At 40.3% G+C, this 25,689-nt stretch overlaps 1 protein-coding gene across 8 annotated transcripts in view; it reads left to right on the top strand.

Moving 5' to 3' along the window:
* Positions 1 to 25,689, top strand: part of LOC125454231 (protein unc-80 homolog) — a 246,595-nt gene that overhangs the window by 205,644 nt on the left and 15,262 nt on the right. For 7 of the 8 annotated variants that reach the window (XM_048534782.2, XM_048534790.2, XM_048534789.2 and 4 more), the window contains 6 exons: positions 2,468 to 2,591; positions 4,162 to 4,368; positions 11,327 to 11,511; positions 13,038 to 13,203; positions 15,486 to 15,665; positions 20,604 to 20,751. In XM_048534782.2, the coding sequence (XP_048390739.2) occupies positions 2,468 to 2,591; positions 4,162 to 4,368; positions 11,327 to 11,511; positions 13,038 to 13,203; positions 15,486 to 15,665; positions 20,604 to 20,751 (1,010 nt within the window). The remainder of the gene's footprint in view (positions 1 to 2,467; positions 2,592 to 4,161; positions 4,369 to 11,326; positions 11,512 to 13,037; positions 13,204 to 15,485; positions 15,666 to 20,603; positions 20,752 to 25,689) is intronic. The other variant, XM_048534788.2, reaches the window with a different exon arrangement.

Here is a 25,689-nt window from a genome sequence, read left to right as displayed (position 1 = left end):
CAGAAACTCTGGAGATATGGCACAAATATAGATTTAGTCAGTTTCCCCAAGCTTTCACCAAGGTTACAATTGGAAAATTAGAAGAATCTAAAGTAAATTTCACCTCCCTGAGAAGTATTTTCTATAGGCGGGAACAAAATTATTAGACAATCAAATCAAAACATATAAACACATACATGTCCTAACGGTTGTTTCAGAGATAGTAGGAACTGCAGATGCTGGAGAATCTGAGATAATAAGGTGTAGACTGGATGTACACAGCAGACCGAGCAGCAAGGCTGATGTTTCGGGCCTAGACCCTTCTTCAGAAATGGGGGAGGGGAAGGGGATTTTGAAATAAATAGGGAGAGAGCGAGAGGCGGATAGAAGATGGATAGAGGAGAAGATAGGTGGAGAGGAGACAGATAGGTCAAAAAGGCAGGGATGGAGTCGTGGTGTGGAGTTGGGGGGGATAGGTCAGTCCAGCAACGAAGGACAGGTCAAGGGGGCGGGATGAGGTTAGTAGGTAGGAAATGTGGGTGCGGCTTGAAGTGGGAGGAGGGGATAGGCAGGAGGAAGGACAGGTTGGGGGGGCGGGGATGAGCTGAGCTAGTTCTGGGAAGCAGTCAGGGGAGGGGAGATTTTGAAGCTTGTGAAGTCCACATTGATACCATTGGGTTGCAGGGTTCCCAAGGGGAATACGAGTTGCTGTTTCTGCAACCTTCGGGTGGCATCATTGTGGCACTGCAGGAGGCTCATGATGGACATGTCGTCTGCAGAATGGGAGGGTGGGTTGAAATGGTTCGCGACTGGGAGATGCAGTTGTTTATTGTGAACCGAGCGTAGGTGTTCTGCAAAGCGGTTCCCAAGCCTCCGCTTGGTTTCCCCAATGTAGAGGAGGCCACACCGGGTACAGCGGATACAGTATACCACATTGGCAGATGTGCAGATGAACACCTGCTTGATGTGGAAAGTCATCTTGGGGCCCAGGGTGAGGTGGGGAGGTGTGGAGGCAGGTACAGCACTTCCTGTGGTTGCAGGGAAAAGTGCTGGGTGAGGTGGGGCTGGAGGGGAGTGTGGAGTGGTCAAGGGAGTCGCTGAGAGTGGTCCCTCTGGACAGCAGTTAAAGGTGGGGAGGGAAAAATATGTTTGGTGGTGGGTCAGATTGCAGACGACTGAAGTATTGGAGGATGATGCGTTGGATCCAGAGGTTGGTGGTTATTGTGTGGGGAGGGGGTGTGAGGATGAGTCGCAGGAAATGCACAAGACATGGCCAAGGGCATTCTTGACCACTGATGGGGGGAAGTTGCGGTCCTTGAAAAACGAGGACATCTGAGATGTACGGGAGTGAAATGCCTCATCCTGGGAGCAAATGCAGCGGAGGTAAAGGAATTGGGAATAGGGGATGGAATTTTTGCAGGAGGGTGGGTGGGAGGAGGTGTATTCTAGGTAGCTGTGGGAGTCGGTGGCCTTGAAATGGATGTCACTTTCTAGGTGGTTGCCTGAGATGGAGACAGAGAGGTCCAGGAAGGAGTGAGAGATATTATAGATGGTCCAGGTGAACTTAAGGTTGGGGTGGAAGGTGTTGGTGAAGTGGATGAACTGTCCAAACTCCTCGAGGGAGCACGAGCGGCGCTGATACAATCATCAATGTAACGAAGGAAGAGGCAGGGTTTAGGGCCAGTGTGGGTGCGGGAAGACGGATTGTTCCACGTAACCTACAAAGAGGCAGGCATAGCTTGGGCCCATGCGGGTACCCATGGCCACCCCCTTTGTCTGTAGGAAGTGGGAGGAATTGAAAGAGAATTTGTTGAGGGTGAGGATGAGTTCGGCTAAGCAGATGAGGGTGTCAGTGGAGGGGGACTGGTCAGGCCTGCAGGACAGAAAGAAGGGAAGGGACTTTAGGCCACCTGCATGCGGAATGCAGATGTATAGGGACTGGACATCCATGGTACAGATGAGGTGTTGGGGACCGAGGAATTGGAAGTTCTGGAGGAGGTAGAGGGTGAGAGTGGTGTCACGGATGTAGGTATGGAGTTCCTGGACCAAGAGGGAGAAAATGGAGACCAGATAGGTGGAGATAAGCTCAATGGGGCTGAAGCAGGCAGAGACAATGGGTCGACCAGGGCAGTCACATTTGTGGATTTTGGGAATAAGATAGAAGCCGGCGGTGCGAGGTTGGGGAACGATGAAGTTGGAGGCTGTGGGTGGGAGGTCACCTGAAGTGATGAGGTTGTGGATGGGTTGGTAGTCGAGGGTGGGGTCATGATCAAGGGGGCAGTAGGAGGTGGTGTTGGAGAGTTGACGTGATGTAGAGGTCAGTGCGCTATACTACCTGACAGTTCTGGCAGCATCTGTGGAGAGTGAAACAGAGTTAACATTTCGAGTCCAATGTTACTTCTTTAGATCTGTCAGGTGTGTTATAGAGCTGTTCGAATTTAGGAGCTTTTGAAACATTCTAATTCAACTCTCTTTTTCCTCATGAAAGGCTTTGAAAGAAGACTTCCCATTGAGTCATGTGATTTCCCCATTTACAAATCAAGAAAGAAGGGAAGGCATGCTCCTGAATCTTCTGATACCGTTTGTGCTAACAGTTGGAACAGGAAGCAAAGGTCTGCTACTTTATGTAAAAGAAGCATTGTTACTTTTGCACATCTTGCTCCTTTCAGTTTGGAAATAGAAAAGAAATCACACATATCAGCGAAAGAAACTTTGCTGCAAGTTACACAATAATTTTCTATCGACAAAACTCCAAGGAATTGCTAGATAACATATTTATAATTTTAAAAAATTGTGATTTTTGACTGCTTTTGTTTTCTTCAAGCATACTTTCTGTTTCTACAATAAACACAGTAAATATGTTGGATATATAAACGTTATTTTTAATAATAAGAACGTAAACTAAATTTTAATCCAAAGTAACACCTAAAAAAGGTGGTTTGTAATTGTAGAAAGTGTTGTTCAATAACAGCCCAGTCACAACAGTCAGAGAGCATTGCAATTCAAGTTAAGGGCCTATACATTAAACCTTGTCACACTTTTGGTTGATCGGCAACTTCGATTTAAATGGATGTCTGAGTTTCTAGCCAAGAATGTATAATGAAGATTAGCAGAGAGTTCATTAGCCTTTTGAAACAGCTGTACCCTGCGGTAAACATTGCTTGATTGATATCTCTGGATTCCTGACCTCTTCTGTCAATCGCATAATGCTAATTTATACAAGATATGAGTTCCAAGTGATCCCAGTTTCTGCTCTTGGTATCTTACAAGTTATGGATGATTGATAAATATATTTGCCTATAGTGAAAATGAGGTTGTTTTGACGACAATAGAATGTTTTCAATGAAATACTGTCCTTAAAGTCATTTTTTAACAAGCCATATTGTCCCGACGGTGTTCATTGCTTATATGCAGTGTACAATAGGTAATTGAGCACAAGAATGAGGGGCCACATAGGGGTCAAGTAAAGGACACATCTTGGGATATGGGACATGGAGGACATGCAAAGATGAGAGCCATGTCAGAATGAGAAGCTGTGGAGGGTAAGGGAGTCACACTTGGGCATGGAAAGGTTTCTGAACTTGGCTTTCAAAAGATTCTCTTCTGCAGATTGTTGTTCATGACATCCCTTGAGCTGCCATAACTAAAATGTTGGTCCTGCTCCATGAAAATCCTGGACGACTTGGAAATGCCAACACCTGAAATGGAGCCAACCAGATCAGGAGTGGAAGGCTGCGCTGATAACCCAAACCAATCCGCAGCCTGAAAATGTCCAGGTGAAAATCTGAAACACTGGCAAGAGGGTGTTGGAATACCAGAATCCCTGATCTCCGTTTTCACCCCTCTGCAAAGTCTCTCCAACTCCATGAAAACCCAAGTCGGTGTTCCTGTTTGTTAATGTTAATATTGAGGTTGTACAAAGATCTGGGGGTTCAAGTCAACCACCCTCCAAAGTGTATGAGATCAGCTTGAAGGTTTGAATGCAACGTAAAATGATATTGAGGAGGTGGGGAGCCATTCTCTTCTGAAATCTATCTATTTGCAGTTTGAAAACAAAGTAAATGTATTGTGTGGCTTTCTGAGTTGAAATAACACTGGTAATGTGAATCTTCTCTCTGTCCAAAAGTCTGTCAGATTGGTGTGAGTTTTTTTTCCCAATGATATTCTTCCTTTGTGATCCAGATAGTCCAAATTTGGAGCAGCCTGAGGTTTTCCTGCTGTTACAAACAGTAATCAATATTCTCCTTCCGCCACGAATCATCAGCACTTCCCGTAGCAAGAACTTCATGTTGGAAAATTCTCCAGCCCACTGCTCCACCCCTGGGGATGCTGGGAAGGATCTTCGCAGGGAAGGCTTGGCAGAATCCACAAGTCAGGCAGCTTACTTAGGTAATGTTGAAGAGCCTTTTATCATCAGCAATAGGCCACAGAATATTAATTTTGACCTGATACAAATGACCTTGAAACAAATGAAAGGGGATGAAACTTATGACTAAATTAGGATATTCTGAAAGAAGAATGTGGGATTAATTGCCATTTTCTCACAGAGCATCCATGGTAGAGGAAAAGCATGTTTGATTGCATATGAGGAGCTGGAGAGAGATTTAGTAGATGAATGCTCATGGAAGATTTAACAGCATACACAAGTACAGAGGCTGCGAATGAAGAATTCAGATCTGAAACTTCTCCCTATACAGTGTCTGAATGGGGAGTTATGTGCCCAAATTGCCTTGTGGAAGTTTGTTACAATGATGAGACATAATTTAAGAAAGGACACACTGGTGTTAAATATTTCTGAGTCCAAGATTTCATAAAAATAGAAAAGGAGGAGTGGGTAGCAGTATTGATGAAACTGTTGGAGTGCTGGAGAAAGAAGACATCATAGTGCAAGGACAGAATGAATTTGGCTCGAGCTAAGGACAAAAACGCTTGGTCTAGTCTATAGATGGCCCATTAGTGGGAAGGATGTAGAAGAAGAAATCTGCAGGGAAATTGCAAAAAAATGCAAACATTATAGAATGGGGACTTTATTTGAATGTGGATTGCAATAGTGGCAGAAAGAATGCAAGTGTTCCTAGACAATGTTCAGGAAAATTTCTAGCAGCAAGATGTGTCCAATCTCACAGAAAACAATGCATTATTGGATCTGGTTTGGAAAATTGAATGAACCGAATTGATCAACTATCAATAGGGGAACATTTAGGAGACAGTGATTATTGTATCATGAGATTTAGGATGCTGATGGAAAAGAACAATAGACAATCCACAATAAGAATGATTAACTGGGGAAGAGACGTCTTTAGTGGGACAAGATAGAGCTGGGCGGAAAGGCTGGGACCGAAGCTTGGCAGAAAAATCTGTGGCTGAACAATGGGTAACCTTTAGAATTTTAATAGTTCAGGCCCATCAAACTGTATTGCTTCAAAGGGGAAAGCAAGGACAACAAATATAGAACTCCCTGGCTGAACAAGAAGGTAAGAATTAAAGAAGAAAATGTATGTTTTAACACATGCCAGGTCACAAGTATAAATAAGAAGCAAGATGACTTTTGAAGGTTCAGCAGGTAGAAGAGAAAGCACATTAGAGAATAAAGAAAGATTGTGAGAAAAGGCTGATGGCTAACATAATGGGGAATCTCAAAGTCATTGTCATATTAGTAGCAAAAAGCTGCTAAAAGGAGATGTAGAGCTGATTAAGAACCAAAATAAAATTAGACATAGAGGCAGAGGGAATGGCTGAGGAATCAAATTAATATTTTGTATTTGTCTTGACCGATAAGATGGATGATATGCTGACAGAGCGAGTAACTCTGTTACTGGAAGGGTTTCAAATTGATATGTAGCAAATGTTTGGTAGATTGTTGACACTTAAAATTGACAGGACACCAGAACCAGATGGGATGCATCCAATGATATGGAAGAAAGTGAATGAAATTTGCAGGGCCACTAGCCACAATCTTTCACTATTCCCTACGTTCTAAGGATAAGCTTGGCACTACCAGTTCACTTAAAATCAGTGGTGGGGTAGCTTCTAGGAATCATTTTTAAGGATTAAATTAGGAATCGTACAGGAAAAGGCTGGTTGATTAGAAATGGCTTGCATGGGTTTCAAAAGATTAAATCATATTTACCAAACTTACTTAAGTTTTATTAAAGAGGCCATAGAAAGGGTCAATGATGGTAATGTATTTGATACAATGGACATGAACCTCCAGAAGATGTTTAGATAACGTGCCGCGCAATAGACATGTAAGAAAGGCTAAACTTCAGAGAATGAAAGGGACAGTAGCAACATGGCCATAAATTGATTCAGTAAAATGAAACAGAGTAATGGTGAAAGGGTATCTTTCAGGAAGATTATTTTATTAGAATTGATGTAACAGCTTCTCCTTCTCAATCCTTCTGTGAGTGGGAACACAGTTTCCCCTGATTTACTTTATCCAGATTTTGAAATTTTCTGTCAGAACTCGTAGTATCCTCTGTCTCTCGAAGAAGAACTGTTAAACTTCTCCAGTCTTTCCTCATAACAGAAATTTCTCATCTCTAGATCCATTCTTCTAAACCAACTCTATACATTCTCCATTCCTATCCCTTCTGTAGCATGGCATCCAGAACTATAGTCTCAACTTTAACAAGTGCTTTGTACGAGTTCAGCATAACCTCCTTGCTCTTGTTCTCAATGCTATTAATAATAAATCCAAAGATACTGTAAACCTTATTAATTGCTTTCTTCACCTGTCTGACAATAATCTCTGCACATGTACACCTAGGTCCATCTGTTCATGCATTCCTTATTAATTGTATCCCTACTTCGTTTTGTCAGTTGATGTTCTTCCTACCAAAATGCATCACCTCACATTTCTCTGCATTGAATTTCATTTGCCCACTCCACCAATTTGTCTACATCCTTTTGGTGTTAAATACTACCCTTCTCACAATTTAATGCTTCCAAAGTTCGTATCAAGTGAAAGCATTGAAACTATCCTTTGAAAAGGAAAAGGCACAGATTGAAAGTGAATTGCAAAAGCAGCAAAATGTCATGTGAACAAAATTTCTTTTTACACAGGGAATGAGTTAGGCCTGGAGTGCACTGCCTGGAACTTTGGTGGAGCCTGGTTCAACTGAAGCACTCAAGAGGGGCATTGGGGTGGTTATTTTGTTAGAAGTAGTATGCAGGAATATGGGGAAAAGGCAGGAGATTGGCACTAAGCAATAGAATCAGTGCAGGTATGACAGGTGAATATTGTCCTTCTGCTCCGTCATAATTCTGTGTGCCAATAGGTGTGGTCATGATTTGCAAATTGTGGATGTGATCGTAAGGATTACAGTGGTGCTAAGTATGTTCGGGTGAGGCTCTGAACGAGGTATAATTCATGATTAATGAAAAGTTGATCGGTAAGTGAAGGATGTGTAGTATATTTTGTTTCTAAGCATTCGTGGTATGTGGGCTTCACTGGCAAGACCAGCATTTATTATTCATCCCTAAGTGCCCTTGAAATTGCTAGTGAGGTGCCTCCTTGTACCATAACAGTCCATTCAGAGTAGGCACTCCCACTAAAGAAAGACCATATCTCCTCTTCTGTGCATCCTTTGTACTGAGGTCTCCAGTATGGTATCTGAATGCTTGTTGCATTAATTCTGAGGACTCGTCCTGGCCTTCAACTCTCCTGTAATCGATCCCAGCTCTACTACAGCCAGAACACACCATGCCTTGAAGTGTGCACACTGGGCTTTCAGTAATGCTTGCACTTGCCACTGCCCCTGGAGGGGCCTCAGTCAAGACTGTGACTGCTCAGGTTCCAGGCACACACCAGTGACATTAACATCTCAGGCATGCTGTATCAGCAGGAAGTACAATGCTAAATAATGCAAGTTATCTTTAAATGGTGGTAGCCTTGCACGAAGCATGCAGCTATTCAGGAGTACAATCAGCAATATGCTGCACATCATTATCATTATAATTAGAAGTTTACCTGATGCCTGCATTATTTTGAATGGACTTGGATTAATTATACATTCACAGAATCATAGTACAGAAGAGGCCCTTTAGCCCCTTGGGTCTGTATCACCAGAAAATATGCTACCATTTACATTAGACTCACAACCTTGAATGTTGTGACACATTCAAGTTGCCTTTATAACTACCCTGTTAACCTGTCTTGCCACATTCGGGGATCTGTGGACAAGTACCCCATGATCCCTCTGTTCCTTTGAGCTTCCTGGTGCTCATTCAAATACTTTATAAATGTTGTGAGGTCATTAGTGCATACTTTGCATTGATATTCACCAAAGGGAAGAACGTGGATGATGTGAAGAAGAGGGAGGGGAATTCTCATTTTCTAGGGCATGTTGATATTAAGAAGGTGGTGCTGTTGGGTGTCTTGGAAAGCATTAATGAAGATAAGTCTTGAGAGCCTGATGGGATCCACCCTGTGTTATTGAGGGGAACAAGGACAGAGATTGCTGGGGTCTTGACGAAGACCTTTCTATACCACATTAACCCTAGGCAATGTCACAGAAGACTTGAGAATAGCCAATGTTATTATTTTGTTTATGAAGGCTAAGAGTAGGGCAGTGGATATTATCTATATGTGTTCTACTAAAGCATTTGACAAGGTTCCTCATGATGGGCTGGTCTAAGAGATGAAGCCGCATGCAATCCATGGTGAGTTGGTAAGTTTGATACAAAATTGGCTTTGTCTTGGAAGATGGACATTTGTGGTGAAGGTGTGCTTTTTGGACTGGAGGCCTGTGACCAATGGTGTTCTGCAATAATCAGCACTGGGAGCTCTGTTATTTCTAATATATATAAATGATTTGGGTGAACATATAGGTTATCTAATTATTGAGTATGCGGATGACACAAAAATTGGTGGAGTTGTGGATAATGAGGGAGGTTGTCAAGCCACACAACAGGATACAGATCAGTCAAATTTGGGCGCTATAATGGCAGATGGAGTTTTTTCAAGTAAGGAGATGCATTTTGGGAGGTAAAATTAAGGAAGAAGATACACAGTAGATGACAGGATCCTTAGGATCATTGATTTCGAGAAATCCACAGCCCCCTGAAAGTAGTCACAGAGGTGAATAAAGTGCTAAAGGAGGCGTACAGGCAAGCTTGTCTTCATTGGACAGTGCATTGAGTGTAAAAGTTAGCAAGTCATATTGCAGCTGTACAAGAGTTTAGTTTGGCCACATTTGGAATATTGTGTGCAGTTCTGGTCACCATACTATAGGAAGAATATAGAGGCTTTGGAGAGCCTGCAAAAGAAGTTTCCAAGGATTTTAGGCATAGCAGGAACTGCAGATGCTGGACAGTCTGAGATAACCAGGTGTAGAGCTGGATGAACACAGCAGGCCAAGCAGCATCAGAGGAACAGGAAAGCTGACGTTTCGAGCCTAGACCCTTTTCCTGAAAATGAAGACCATTCTCGGCCCAGAACGCGGAGAGAAGAAATGTCAGCCTTCCTGCTCCTCTAATGCTGCTTGGCCTGCTGTATTCATCCAGCTCTGCACCTTGTTATCTCAGTTTCCTAGGATTTTGCCTGGTTTAGAATGTATAAGCTATGAGGTCACACAAACTTGGATTATTTTTGTTAGTGTCAGAAGCTGACGGGTTACCTGATCAAAGCATATAAAATTGAGAGGCATGGATAAGGTAAATAGTCAGTGTCTTTCTTCCAGGATGGAAACGTTAAATACTTGAAGAAATAAGTTTGAGAGAGTAGGGGCAAGTGTAAAGAGATGTGCAAGGCAAGTCTTTTTACACAGTGGGTGGTAGATGCCCAGAACATACTAGCAGGGAAGGTGGCAGAAGCAGATACAATAACAACGTTTAAGAGGCAATTAGAAAGACTTATGAACAGGTGGGGAACAAAGGGACACAGACCATGTGCAAGCAGATGGGATTAGTTTTGAATGGCATCATGCTGGGCACAGGTAAAGTGGGCTGAAGGGCCTGTTCCTGTGCTGCATTGTTCTACGCACCTCATAATCTTAAACACATTTATCAGGTCACACCCCTCCTCCCCATTCCCCTGTCCTCAACCCCTTCAACCTTTTCTGCTCCAAAGCAAACAACCCAAACTTATCCAACATCTCTTCATAGTTGAAATTTTCCAAACCAGGCAACATCTTGGTGAATCTCCTCAGCACCACCTCCTTCCTATAATGTGATGACCAGAACTGCGTATGCTACTCTAGCTGTGGCCTAACCTAACCTCCCTAACTTGTATAATCCATGCCACAACTGATAAAGGCAAGTTTTCTGTTCACCTTATTAACCACCCTGTTAACCTGTCCTGCCACTTTCTGGGATCTATGAACAAAAACCCACGATCCCTCTGTTCCTCTGATCTTCCAGGTGTCTTGCCATTCATTGAGTTTTCATTACTCCAGATTTTGGAGTGATATAATTTAGTCCCCCATTTCTGCAGTGTAAATAATACTGAGTGGTGGAACATAGAACATAGAACAGTACAGTACAGCACAGCACAGTACAGGCCCTTCGGCCCACGATGTTGTGCTGAATTTTTATCCTAATCCTCAGAGCTAACTAACCTCTATCCCTAGCTTATACTATCACCCATATGCCTATCTAATAGCCGCTTAAATGCCCCTAATGAGGCTGACTCCACTACCCTCTTCGGCAGTGCATTCCACACCCCTACCACTCTCTAAGTAAAGAACCTACCTCTGACGTCTCCCCAATATCTACCACCTTTTGCTTTAAAACTATCTCCTGTCATAAAAGCTACCTCTACCCTAGGAAAAAGTCTCTGGCTGTCTACTCTATCTGTACCTCTGATCATTTTGTACACTTCTATCAAGTCACCTCTCATCCTTTGTCGTTCTGAAGAGAAAAGCCCTGGCTCTCTCATCCTTTCCTCATAAGACCTTCCCTCCATCCAGGCGACATTTAGGTAAATCTCCTCTGCACCTTTTCTAATGCTTCCACATCTTTCCTGTAATGAGGTGACCAAAACTGGGCTCAATACTTCAGATGTGACCAAACCAGGCTTTTGTATAGCTCTTTACGTATTCAAGAGATTTGATCTGGTTAGAATTTAGAGAGGCCAGCATAAAAATACTCACTTGAATGTTGTTGGATGCAAAACCACATTAGTCTATGTCTGATCACAGTAGTTCTGAGGTGACAGAAAAATAATCTATATATCTGAATTTTATCAATTTTCAGTGCGCTTTTCACAAGTGACATAGTTGTTTCTGTTTATTTCTTTATTTTAGTCTAGTATCTAAACATGTTATACAAAATTAAAATATCAGTAATAACCTTATTATTTACTTCCTATTTTTCTTTATACTTGCAATTTTCCTTTGCCCTTTAGCTTTAAAGGTGATCCTTGTCTGCTTTGAGCGTCATTTGGGTAGTCAATGGTACAAACTTAGTTTGCAAGTTAAAGAAATGGCATTGCGGAAGGTTGGTGGTCTAGCGATGTGGGATTTCATCGACTTTATAGTGAGAACCAGAATCCCTATCTTCATTCTTCTGCGACCTTTCATCCAATGTAAGGTAAAGAAAATTATGGAGTATTTTTCTAAAAACAGATTTTTCAAAAATAATGTCTTAAATTTGCCTCAGCTTGTCAACTACAGAAATAATCCGTGTATTTTGTGGATGTTCTGCAAAGTTTTCAGTTATTATTTATTATATGCATACATAGGGTAAATGAATTTCAAATTTAGATTTGGTTCTGCTGGACAATGCGGCAAAATTTGTATTCATTTTGAAATGTCCTTTTTCCCTCTGAGTATCAAAAACTTATTTGATGAACACAAACATTGCCACAATCCAGTGCAATTGAGCAGTATTTAAAATCATAATCCTTTATTTAGAAGATTTACTTTAAAATGTTTCCATCTCTCTTCAAAAGTTGCTAGAATTTGTTGAAAACTGTTGAAAATAAGTTTATCACAAAAATGCATTTTTTAAATGTGTAGATTCTCCACCTCTGAATAATCTGATTTTAAATCACTGAAATTTGCATGAAAAGTGAAAATGTGTAAAATGAATCAATTGCATTCAGATACATTAGTCTGTTTTTTGATAAATACAAGCAAAAATCACAGTTTAAATTTCTTAGTTAATTGACCTCTAGAGACCAGTATAATTTTTATAGCCTGTCGGTCTGCAAATAAGTACAGTTAACAACACTGGTAACCATGGCGGTAAACGTGATTTGATTTTGTGCATGGACCTATCTTCCAACCCAATATTCTCAAAATGCTGCAGTAGTTCCAGAAGCTTCAGTTTTGCTGAATGTGAAATATATTTAAAATGTTATGACCTTAGCAGCAGTTGCATTGATTTCAACCAAAATGTGCTAAGAAAACTAAACCAAATGGAAACTCTGGTCAAACCAAGGTGACTATTAACCAGATTACAATATGGTGATTGTTTCTCTTGCTACCTGTTGACTGGCATTTTGTCCTGAAGGTCTGTGATGCCTACGTTTCCCAATATTGCAGCCATTCAAAACTGAATCTGCTCAAAAAGCATCTATTAACTGGCATCTGAAATCGTTTGTCACTGCTTCCGTTATCACATCTTTACATATGATTGAACATATGTGTTCTGTTAAACACTGGTTCCGAAATTTATATCTGTTAGTACCTTTTACCCACAAATTCGTAAACTCCTAGTGCAAATGTTGCCTTTGCCAAGAGCTAAATTTCTTCATTTGGTGAGTCAAAAAAGTTTGTTTGTGGACCTTCTTATGAAACCAGCAGCTGAGGAAAATGCAGTGCACTGTTCCTTCTAGGGTTTTACATCCCGGCTTTTTTAAATTCAAACTCTAGCATTCTTTGAAAGTAGGAAGAAATAAGTAAAAGCTTAATGAGCTTGCACAACCCTGTAGCCTTTTGCAAGAACTTTGTCAGAGTTCAATATCATCTGCTAGCACCTGAATTGAAAATAATTATTCTTCAACAAGAACCTGAAAAAGGGTTAGAGATATAACACTTAACTAGAAAAGATACCAACAAGTATTTCACCAAAGACATTTATACTTTTTTTTCCCCTCTCTGGAATCGTTCCAGCTGTTAAGTCAACCAGCAGAAAATCATGAAGAAATGACTGCAAGGCATCACATTGTGGACCAGCTCGAGCGTCGGTTCATTCCAAGGCCACTCTGCAAGAGTTCTCTAGTTGCTGAGTTTCACAGTGAATTAAAAATCCTGAAGGAAGCAGTGCACAGTGGATCAGGTAATGGTAGTCTAAGCAAGTAAGCTTCTTTTACTGTAGATTACTGCAACCACAGCGCACAAGCATCCTTAATTTGTCACTTAAATCAGTTGCTGGTTGGAGAGCCTAAAACTGAGGGCACCTAGCAGCAGTGTGGTCATGTAACCATGTTGATCTCCCTAGGTTGAACTAATCAAAGAATGCCTTTTTGAAGGATATTTTTCCATGTATGTTCACTGGGGCCAATTCTGCGGTAATGCACTGACAGAGCAGTTGCAACGTGGGCACGGGACAGTCTTGGAATTGGGAGAATTAGCCCAATATTTGTTTTCTACTATATTGTAATAATCTGCTAAACTTTGAGTCTTGAAATTTCATTTGCCTTAGCTTCATCAAAGGCTCATCAATTTGATGATTATTATTTGCTGCATAAGGTAAAGCTTCATTTTAGAGTGCTTCACCGACATGGTTGAGAAATAGAAAGCATGGCAGGAAGGTTAGCAAACACCAATGTATCTGTGGACCTTAGCAAACATATCTGCCAGTGACGGTTGATGATTGCCTCAGCTTGCAGAGAACAAACAACAAGCCAATTTACAGGGCTTCACCATCTACACTTAAGGGCGTTGTAACCAGCTTGTAACGCTGGGTCAGCTAGATCAGTGGTTGGTTCTCAATTGTAAAGTCTGTGTCCATCCATCGTCATAGTATTAATGAATGTGCTGCTAATGTCTGAATCAAGCAAATGATTCATGTATCAGTCACCAGAGCTTGTCACCATGGCCTGCACTCTGATCTACTTACCCAATGAATAACATAAGGTAGTTATGTCAGTTATACCTAATATCACAATACTACCATATTTCTCAAAGTTCCAAAGACCGCTACTAAATTCAATATTAACAACCTAAATTCCTGTCCTGAATTATCATGTTTGTGTTACAATGCTTAATGTGTGAATCAGTTGGAAGATGGCTATGTTGCAAAGTCTTTCCATTGTAAGTTTCAACTTGGGAGAATGGACTGAGCTGAAGTGTGAGTGTGTCTGAATGCAATGAAAGACCTGCTAGATTGAGTGAAGACTTAACATAGGTAATAAATGTGGAACCAGTTGGTGGGTAACATTTGTGGCATGGAATATGGGGCATGTACATGATACTGGTTCAGTTGGGGAATCATACTTTGCTAATTCCATAAGATAAGCTATTGTCTCTCACTTCTGTTTCTAGATCATTGCAGATACCATGTGTAGCGTTGAGCTTGGCTGGCATGTCTTTTTGCTCTGTTCCCCCGCCCCACGCAATCACTTGCCTTTAAGTGGCTACATCCCATTAACTTTTCTCATCAACCTTTCAATTATTTTAAAAATCCAACTTCCACCATTGGTCATAGGATAGAAATGTGCACAGGGTATCGCAGTAATTTGTTTAGCTTGATTTACAAATTTGGACATGTAATAGACATCATGGAAAAAGAGCAGTGTTCTCAGCACTGTGACAAGACTGCAGAATTGACCCCATGTGTCTTGTTCGCATTGATCTGTGTTACTGTAAATGAATTTTCCAAAGAAAGTCTAAAAACCAGATTAGTACACTTAAAAGTTCACAAATAATAGGAATATCAACTCATGAATGTTTAACATTCTGTACATAAATAGAAAATATCAAGGATATAATATAATATCTAAATGACAAAACTGTTAAATGATAAATAATTTCAGGGAATCCATTTATGCTTAGACTAGAAGAATATTTACAACTTCCAAGTGTTAATGTGAAGGCACCCAAGAGCATCACCAATATATAATGTTTTACTTTTGAGTACACATCCCTTTCCCTCAACATGTCGTTAAATTTTGTCACCTTATGAACTGACTCCTGTCTCCATTGAGTAGGACAGTTCAGGCCATTGATTTCTGCACTTTTGCTATCAGAATGCTTTCTGATTCGGAAATGAGCTAGATGACCTGCCGAAGCTTGTATCCGATTGCTTTTCACGGGACCAAGTAAACCTGAAATAAGCATCGACAGAAGCTTTGGGCTACTAGAATTTCTTTCCAGGTGGAAGTCCCTCATCATCCCTAGATACAAACTGCCATCATTTCCCATTGTCCAACCCACTCATCTATGTAGTGAGAACAGAAGCAGCCGACAGTTCTCCCATGCATTTTACTAATATTTTTTGATTTTTTTTTGTACAAGACTCCTGTTACTGCCTTGCAGTTGATGAAAATACTAAGACTCTAATCAGAATCTTGCCGTGCCATATTTGTCTCACATAACTTGTTCATTATATCTTTGCAGCATACCAAGGCAAACCTTCCATCAGCACTGTGGGAACCTCCACATCAGCTTACCGCTTGAGTCTGGCCACCATGTCTCGTTCAAACACGGGGACAGGCACTGTGTGGGAGCAGGACAGCCAACCTTCTCATCAGGCCTCTCAGGACACACTAAGCAGGACTGATGAGGAGGATGGTGAAAGTGAGCACTTGTCATTAACTGCTTCAATTCAACTTGCATGATATTTTCTTTTATTAGATTGAACATGACAGTCTGATCATCATTTGCACTTCTTTCATTTCAACAATCGTGATTCATTCTGGCTATGAAAAATAGCATGAGCTGCTGTTTCTGTACTTAATGCAACATGAGGTCTAAGTTGAATTGTCTTCGAATGGTGCCTGTTAGAACATTAAATGCACCTCTGTAATTTGCAAAATTTCCGATCAATAAATTCTTTGCTTGTGCAATTCTTCAGCAAGCTACAGAATTTTCAACCAAACATTATTCAAATTTCAGCCCAGTCTTGCACCTAAGAAGCATGATGACGAACACTAAAAGCTGCATTTTTAACTTGGAACAAGTTTTTCTTAACTTAAAAATTCTTGACACAAAATTCAATCAGCATTTTCTGCTGCTCAAAAAGAAATACCCGCTTGCATATAAATCAGTAATCCAACTCAGTGGGAATATAAAAGAGTGTGTGTGTACAAAGTCTGAGACATAATGCAGGTTAGCCTGAGGTGCGATTTCTGGTATGTTGTGGTAATTGATCTAAGATGTTGCTGTTTGATTGTGTAAGAATTAGGACTGGATTTTCAGAGAGTTGGGAAGAATCTGCAGGTTTTCAAAATTGACAGATGTCTCAGGTTGTGGAAACCCAGCCCCTATTTTTGCCAGTCGATGAAATGGAATGGTGCATGAATAACACAGAAGGGAAACCCGATCTTGACAAGTCTATTTGATCATTTCAACTCAGTGGTATGTGCTAAGATGCAGTGTGGAAGTCACAGATTTGTGGAGCAGACTCAAACGCTCTTGAAAGGGAGATAAAGTCTGCATAAATGCCATGACCCCAAGTTCTTTTTGTCCTTTTTCTAGATTGTAGAAAGACTCTGGCTGATATTGTCCGTGGTTGTTTTCTTAAAAAAAAATCCTCTACTGGATTGCTTACATTGAGGGTCAGCTGCTATAGCATCTGTTGATGCAGTGTTTGATTTCCCGAAATGCTAGAATGGTGTAACAAAGTCACAAGAAGTCTGCAACACAGAAAACGGTTCTTTGGGCAATCAAGTTTGTGCCAGGCAAAACCAACTCCCTAATTATTCTAATCCTATTTTCCAGCATTCGGCTCATAGCTTTGTATGCCTTGGCATTGCAAGCGGACATCGAAATACTTCTTCTTTGTTACGAGAATTTCTGCATTTACAACCCTTACAGCCAATGAGTTCCAGATTCTCACCACCTTCTGGGTGAAAGGGCTTTTCCTCACATTCCCTCTAAATCCCGCATCCTTTAACTTAAACATCTGTCCCCCGATCATTGATCCTTTCATCAAGGAGAAAAGTCCCTACTAGTCAACCCCTCTTACAATTTTATATACCTAAATCATGTCCCCTTTCAATCTCCTCTGCTCCAAAGAAAATAGCTCCAGTCTGTCAAATCTCTCTTCATAACTAAAACTCTCCAGCCCAGGCAATGCCCTGGTAAATCTCCTCTGCACCCTCTCCAGTGTTACCACATCCCTCCTATAAAATGGATTCCAGAACTGCACACACTCTCTCTCTGTGAACTAGCCAAAGTTTTATACAGTTCCAGCATTGCCTTCCTGCTCTTAAACTCTAAGCCCCAGCTAATAAAGGTATGATTTCCTAATGCCATCTCAACCATTTTATTTATCTGTCTGGTACATGCACACCAAGGTCCCTCTGATCTTCAGTGGTTGCCATGATCTTATTATTTTCATGTACTCCCTTGCTTTGTCTATCCTGCCCAGATGCATCTCTTCTCATTTATCCAAACTGAATCCCATTTGCCAATGATCAGCCCATCTAACCAGACCATCTGTATCTTCCTGTAACCTAAGGCTGTCCTACTCACTGTTTACCATTCCCACAAATTCTTGTATCATTATGCCATTACACAGCTTGTCTAAGTTTCAAAAACTATAATTATCTCAGCGGGAGGTTGCGTTCACAATTTTAATTGTGAAAATAAACAGAATTTTATATGGTGAGAAATTAATCACCTGAGATTTAAAAAGTTTGAATGGGAGCTTTGTCACCATCAAGTTACAGTGTGAACATTTTCTTTAATTATTAGTTTGTTTTTTTTCATCTCCCCATGGCTCTTTGAGATCGGTCCACGGTAGTCACTGGACAAGATAGCATTCTGTGCTACTGGAGGGTATGAGGAACCACGTGGGGAAATCAGTTGGCAAGGCAAAGACATGAAGAATGGATAAGGGCGTGAGGGGTGAGGAAGAATATTTGATATTATTGCAATTGGCGAAAAAGTCCCAGTGAAACAAACAGCTTTTCTTTAGTTCTGACCTTCTCTCAGGGTCAGCTGGCCTGACTCTATCCCACAGCTGCACGCCATTTCCCTTAGCGTCCCTCCCTTTGCAGAGTGTCACCAAGGGCTTTAAACTGAGATGGGGGGGGAGCTGCCAAATCAGAAAATCACCCTGACATGTTTGTCTTTAATGCATACGGTCCTTAGTATATATGACATTGAAATTCTTTTTGAGTAGACATGTAAAATGGGTAGCTTCAGTTGGTCAGCTGTTCCCATCATGCTCAATATTGACTAAAGGGTAAAATCACCTTGGTCCTACCGAGGTATAGGGCTGCTCTCTCATTAGAGGGAGACAGCTGGTGGTGGTTTAACCTGAGGGTCACCATCGCTCAGCTGAGGTGAGAGATTAATAAGGTGGGACCTTCATAGCAACTTCAGCCAGCATGGGAATTGATCCCCAGCTGTTGCTGTCAGTCTGCCGTCCAGCCAACCAAGCTAACCAATAACCTTGACTATGGTGGAACTGAATGTATGCTGACCAGTATAATAAATGGCAGATGGAATGTGTCATATTTCACACTGATACACAAGATGACTTTCTCTCCCAGTAGCTAGAAAGTGAATAAACAAGGCAATGACGCCATTTAAGAGGATAAATTCATCAACGAATTGTTTTGAAAGGTCAGAGGTGAGTTTCAGAAGTGATAAACTAGGCCAAACTCCAGTCATTCAGTAGGGTAAGCTGCCAGCCAAAAATGAATCCAACATATACAGATGAATTCTTCAATTTACACTCGTCCATTCTATCAGTCATCATTGTTAAGTTAAAAGATTATCACAGGACAAGACAACTTTGGACCTACCCAGTTTAACAACACTTGTACAACAAGCATTAGACATCCATTTCAATGTTTTAAGTACCTCTGACACTAAATAAAAAAGGGGGACACTGCTTACCAAATAACATAATCAAATTCCCATTTGTTAATACGGGTTCGGCGTCCATGCATTTGTAGGCCAGTTCTTTTATATTTATCCAGTCGTGGACCATGGAGTGTAATTTGGCTTAATACATAGATCTGAGTCATAGCTGATACTCTCTATAAAGGAAGACTTGAGGTCATGTGCTTCGTGACCTCAGGACATGCCAACACACTTTACAGTCAACAAATTACATTTGAACTGTAGTCACTGTTGTAATGTAGAAAATAGCGGCCACATTACATATAGAAAGATGTTCTATAACAAGATAACCACATGGTTAGGATGTTCTAGTATGTTTGGTTTCAGTGATAGATAATGGCCTTTATGCCAATACTACGTTCCAAATCTACACACTGACTCACAAGACAGCATGGCAAAAAGACATGGAATTTTGTGGCAGGTAAGCTTTCTGGTGGACCATATAGATGTAGTTATTTGGGACAGTGCGGTGGACAGTATTTTGCTTTACCAGTTTTCTCTCTACTCATTTTCTACTTTAATCCCATCCTGCCAAACAGATAACTAAAGATATAGCTTTTTGTAGAGTTTACCCAATGACTAAAAGAGTAAATGAGTGACTTTGGGGCCATGGTGAGAATTAGTTTTAGCAACTTGGAGTTAGAGTTTGACGAAGAAGTTAAGTATCTACTGTTGATTATTGGTCAGTAACTTCTGCTAGAAGTGTCTCTGTGAACTACATGTATTTTTCTCTATTTTTCCAATAATATGTGGCGATTGTGCACATAGCAACAATACTGTATTTATTTAAAAAAGCATCAAAAACAGGTGTTGCTGGAAAAGCTCACAGGTCTGTCAGCATCTGTGAAGAGAAATTAAAGTTATCATTACAGGTCCAGTAACACTTCCTCAGAACTTATTTATTATTTAGTAAAGCAGTGCTACAAGTACCAAATTTGCATTCTAGCTTTCATTACTTGGGAGCGCACACAAATCAAATATTGAAATAGCAGCATTCTGCGTTCCCATAAGAAGGCTGTCAACAACTTTGGGTGTTATGTTTGCATAATGTGTTGTAGCTGAAAACAGAGCTGCATTAGCTAAAGTTTGTGTTAAACAGGAAATGGTGTGTCCTGGGTAAGCTGCATGGGAAGGAGGGACAGAATTTAAGAACGTAAAATGCTTCAAGTGGGAACTCCTTGATGGGGTACAACTGAAAAGTTCATATAGGGTCAGGGGCTAAAATCACTTTGAGGGACCATTTTGTTTCACTGATGCCCATCCCAGATGAATTACCTCCCTTTTTTGGTTGGAGGATTAAAAACTCTTTCACTTTTACAATCTTCACTGACCATAACTGAAAAATGTACATTTTACACAGGAAAACCCACTTATGACTGTTGGCAAATTATTTGGTCACCAGATGGACACAAACCCAGCGCACAGAAAGGCAATTTAACTTTTGTACTTTTAAAACGCAAGAATTGGAAAAAAAAACAGTTTCACAACTTCGATATCTTCAGCACAGAAGTACTGTTTAAACCGCTATTAATGGGGGTTCCAGCATGTTTCATGTTACCTTTATTATTTTTAATGTTGTCATTCATGCGTGGATCATAATGTTGCTGTTTCAATAGGAAGAGAAAGCTGTCTAAATGGGTTTTCCTTTCTGCCCTGCAGATGACACCGTTAGCATGCCTAGTGTTGTTAGCGAACAGGAAGCATATTTGGCCAGCAGCAGTAGGGGGCGTCGTCGATTTTCAAGCCATGTCTCTAGCATGTCTGCTCCTCAGTCAGACTCCGGCCTCAGAATTTTGCCCAGCAACAGGTAATGAGGCCAACAATTTCTATAACTTTCATTTAAATGTCATATAAATTACTTTTTAAGTTTAATATTAAAGTATGTTAAATGTGGAGAACAACAGTAGAATCTGAGAGTGTATGGTCCACTTTGTTGGCTGAAAGATTCCAGTTGCACCAATGATCAGACTGATTCATAAAGGTGGGAACATCTCAATTCACTTGATTCATCAGCTTTGCTCCAGGTTGCTCAAAGCTGGATTCTTTTAGATGCGAGTGAAGCTGATTGTTTCACCAACAGAGTTGCAAAATTACTCCAACAATGAAAAATTCCAGAAGGAGCTGTCAACCTGGTATAATTACTGAGCTCTCACTACAATAGGGATGTGGAAAAGTCCCACCAGATTGGAAAATAGCAAATGTAACTCTTCAAGAAAGTAGGGAAACAGAAAGCAGGAAACTACAGGCCAGTTAGCCTAATAGCCGTCATAGGGAAAATACTGGAATCTATCTTAGAGATTTTGGAAGACACTTTCAGAATCTCAGTACAATCAGATAGAGTCAATATGTTATTTATTTAAAGGCAAGTCATATTTAACTCATAATTTAGAGTTCTTTGACTAGGTAACAAGGAACATGGATCAAGGGGAACTTGTAGACATGTGAGGTGCTTGGATTTCCAGGTGGTTCACAAGGATCAGTGCTGGGGCTGTTTTTCAAACTTGGATAAATGGACAGAATATATGGTTGCTAACTTTTCCAACAACACAATGACAGATAGGAAAGTAAGTTTTGAAGTGGAGGCAAGAAGTCCTATAGATAGGTGACTAGACAGAAATTTGGAAGATGGAGTAAAATGTGAACTTGTTGACTTTGGCAGAAAGAGTAGAAAAACAGCAGAGAGATTATAAACTCGAGGTGGACGCTTTAGGTGTCCTGGTTCATGGATCACAACTTAGTGTGGACATACAGCAAGTAATTAGAAAGTGAATTGCATGTTGTTTATTGCAAAGAGGGTGAAATATAAAATTAAGGATTTTTTGCAACGTGGAAATATGAGCTTACAATTTCAGAGGACCAAGAGGTCCCTTAAGCCTGCTGCACCATTCAGGAAGCTCATGGCTCACTTTCACATTATCCCAATACCTTTTGATCACCTTGTACACCTCTGACTTCTAAGCATATTCTCTTACCCTGCTACAGTCTTTGGAGCAAAGGATTCCACAGACAATCCTCCAAGAGAAATAATTTTGCTTTATCCCCAGTTTGAATGGAAGACTCCGTATTTCTAAAGTATGCTCCTTAGATGTTGTGCCTTCCACAAGGGGAAGCATCCTTTCTGTATCTGCCCTGCTCGGTCCCCTCAGAATCTTACATGTTTCAACAAGATTGCCTTTAATTCTTCTGAACCAATGGGCTTCTTATAAAAGAAAAGAGCCAGACTTTCATGAATGAATTTAGAAAACACCTGTATATTCAAAAGCTGGGAGATGTTTTAAATTCTGTTCTATAAATTACAGTTGATGCTCATCCAAAGGTAATTTTTGAAGGAGACATTTAATATGCAAAGGCATTGGAAGAAGTGGGGCAAAGGGAGAAACATAGAATTAGGTTATAAATCAGCTATGATCTTATTGGATACTGGAACAGGGTCAAGGCTAACTGGTACACTGTTCCTGTGTTCCTTGTTAGAGAGTGATCTTTGTCGGTCAGAAAAAGGGTCACTGGACTTGAAAACTTAACTCTGTTTTCTCTCTACAGATGTTGGCAGACGTGTTGTGTTTATCCAGGACACACTGCTTTTGTTTGTAATTGTTTCATGGTTTCTTTTATTGATAATTGATTCTTTTGCATTTGGATTTTGATTCAAATTCTTAACATATTCAACCATGATGTCCCTGGCAAAGCCAATGTTTATTGTCCATTCCTGACTTACTTTTACATGATTTTATTAGGGCCATTTTAGAGCACAGTTAAGTGTCCACAATACTTCTAATGTGGATTTAATTTGGTATGGATGGAAGAGGACATTAGTAGGCATTTGAATTTTTAGAGCCAATGCTAGTTACATGGTGGTTATTACAGATACTAGTTTTTTGTTGTTCCCTGATTAATTTGTTTACTGAATTTACATGTCTCAGCTCATACCTCTAAATGTTTAGACCAGTAACGTAAACATTGTGTTAATTTATTAAGTTGACATGAGGTTAGTCAGATGAATGCCTAGTTTTGTGGCCATGATCATGAGGCTACAATTTTCACACTGTCCTCATTTTGATACTATCAGAATTTAGATTAGATTTGAGGGAGCCAGAGTTACCTGCATGTTAATGAGGGAAAATGAAGCCCACTTCTCCACCAGGATCATTAATAAAGTCACGCTAAATTGATTCCAATGCATTTAAAAGCCAGTGGCAATCCTCTAGGGCATTGCAGGTAAATTTTTCAATGAGATCTTCATGGAGTGACTGGAACAGGAGACCTCTGTAAAGCAGCAATGATGCATCATTCTAAACTTTGAGAGTGAGTGAAGACAAAAGCAGAGCAACATTTGTTTGCTGCAAAATAAATTCCTAAAGGAGACTTTCATGAAGAGTTTGAACTGTCTTAAAGATGAAAAGAATGGTGGTGCAAGTTTCTCACGGATGACTGGATTGCAAATGTTCCTGGAATTCTCCTGTGTCATTGAGTCATACAACACAGAAACAGACCTTTCAGTCCAACCAGTCCATGCTGACCAAAATCCCAAACCAAACTATAATCTCACCTGTCTGCACTTGGCCCATTTCCCTCCAACCCTATCTCATTCATGCACTTATCCAAATGTCTTAAGGATCGTAATTGTACTTGCATCCGCCACTTCCTATGAAATTCATTCCACACACGAACTGCTCCTTGTGTAAAACATTGTCCCTCATGTCCTTTTTAAATCTTTCCCATCTCACCTTAAAAAAAAAAGCACCCTAGTCTTGAAATGCCCCACTGTAGGGAAAAGATATCTACCATTCACCTTATCGATACCCCCCACGAATTTAAAATACTCTGTAAAGTCACCTCTCAACCTCCTATGCTCCAGTGAGAAAAGTCTCAGCCTATCCAGCCTCTCCCTATAACTCAAATCTTCCATTCCCGGCAATATCCCGGTTAGGCTGACTTAGAAATTCCTAATCCATACAATGAAGCACTCAAATATTTGCATTATGGAATTCTCTCAGCTAGTTCCCTTAGATTGTAAGAACATCTAGTCATTCTTTTTTAAAAAACCCATTGAATTAAAGTTTTTGAGAAGACTTGTAGCTCGGGTTGTGGATGAGGTTGTAAATTTGCTTGCTGAGCCAATGTGTTTGGTTGTGGATGCTTTGACACCCTGCTAAGTAACATCATCAGTGTGCCTCCTGTGAAGTGCTGGCATCCTGTCCCGTTTGTTATTTATGTGCCTCAGTTTGCTGGGGTGGTTGGTATCACTTCGAGTTCTGTTTTTCAGTGGTTTGCATACCAGGTCCGGTTCAATGTGTTTGTTGTTGGAGTTACAGTTGAAATGCCAGGCCTCCAGGAATTCTGTGTTTGGCTTGTGCTATTATGGATGTGTTGTCCCAGTCAAATTCATGTCCTCCTTTGTCCGAGTGTATTAAGACCCTTGAGAATTGGTTGTGTTTCTTGGTAGCTAGTTGGTGTTTGTGTATTCTTATTGTCAGTTTTCTTCCAGTTTGGCCTATATGATGTTTCTCACAGTCCTTACATGGCATTTTGTATGTTACATTAGTTTTATTGGTTGTGGGTATGGGATCTTTTATGTTCATCTGTAGCTGTAATCATTGAATTAGCTTTTATATGAATTTTATTGGAGCATCATGTGCTTTTACTTGGAAGAAAACTAAAGTAGCTTTGAAATTATGAATATTTCTATTTTAATTAATTTAGTTCTGTCCATGACTCGTAGTGAGTAGTTATCATTATCTGTTTATATTAATGATCATAGCTGACCTGATTGCAGTTTTCTCTTTCACGTCTAATACCTTTGTCCTTTGACCTACTTGTCAAGCAAGATCTACTTAACTCTGCTGTAATAGGAATCAGTGATTCTGCACTGCTGTGTGGGGGAAAAGAATTTCACAGGCTAATGACCCCCAGAGGAGAAATTTTCTTCATCCCCATCTGAAATGGGAGTCTCCCCATCTTATTCTGTGTCCCTTAGTTCTAGTCCGTCCCAGTAGGGGAAACATCCTTTAATATCAATCTTGCCAAGCCCACCTGGATCCACATGCATGTTCCACTGTTATGTTCTGTTTAGTCAGCCGTGTGTACATCTATTAATGTGAAGTCCTATCAATAATTCACAAATTCCATCAAACGAAGGCAACTGTCCAGAATGGAAATGATGTTGACGATGACTTGGGACAAGTTGTATACTGCATAAGAGCAAAGGATAGCATAACAAAGAACACATTTGGTAACTTTGAAAACAAAATCCAACATAGGTTAGTTTGAATATACTCATGTATCAACATTCATTTGATCGTTGACACTTGGGTTTTTATATAGAGTTTGGGTGAAAATGTATTTCATCCTTTTGATCTATTTTTAAATGATTAATTAAACACAGCAGTAATAACAGTGATCCTCCACTGGTCTATGTGGGAAAGAATTTGACGCTAATAACCCTCTGATCTGTAACCGATCTGTAATGGGTGATCCTCATTTTAAACATAAGGTAAATTTACTTTTTGTGCCCATTTTCTAATTGTTTATCAAGCATTGCGGTTAACAAATTCACAATCAAAATAATGGTAAGTAATGACACCCAAATATTTAGAGATGAATAAAATCATTTGTTCCTGTGACAATGGTTAATGGTAATGTTAATATTAGAATTGAATACATTTAATTTCTTGCAACACAATTTAAAAGGGATGGGTAATAAATGCTGGCTCAGTCAATGACGTCTATATCCCAAGCCTAAAGAAAA

The sequence above is a fragment of the Stegostoma tigrinum genome, chromosome 7 (assembly GCF_030684315.1).
Source record: "Stegostoma tigrinum isolate sSteTig4 chromosome 7, sSteTig4.hap1, whole genome shotgun sequence".
In the NCBI taxonomy this organism is placed as follows: domain Eukaryota; kingdom Metazoa; phylum Chordata; class Chondrichthyes; order Orectolobiformes; family Stegostomatidae; genus Stegostoma; species Stegostoma tigrinum.
This window is presented reverse-complemented; position numbering and strand designations above follow the sequence as displayed.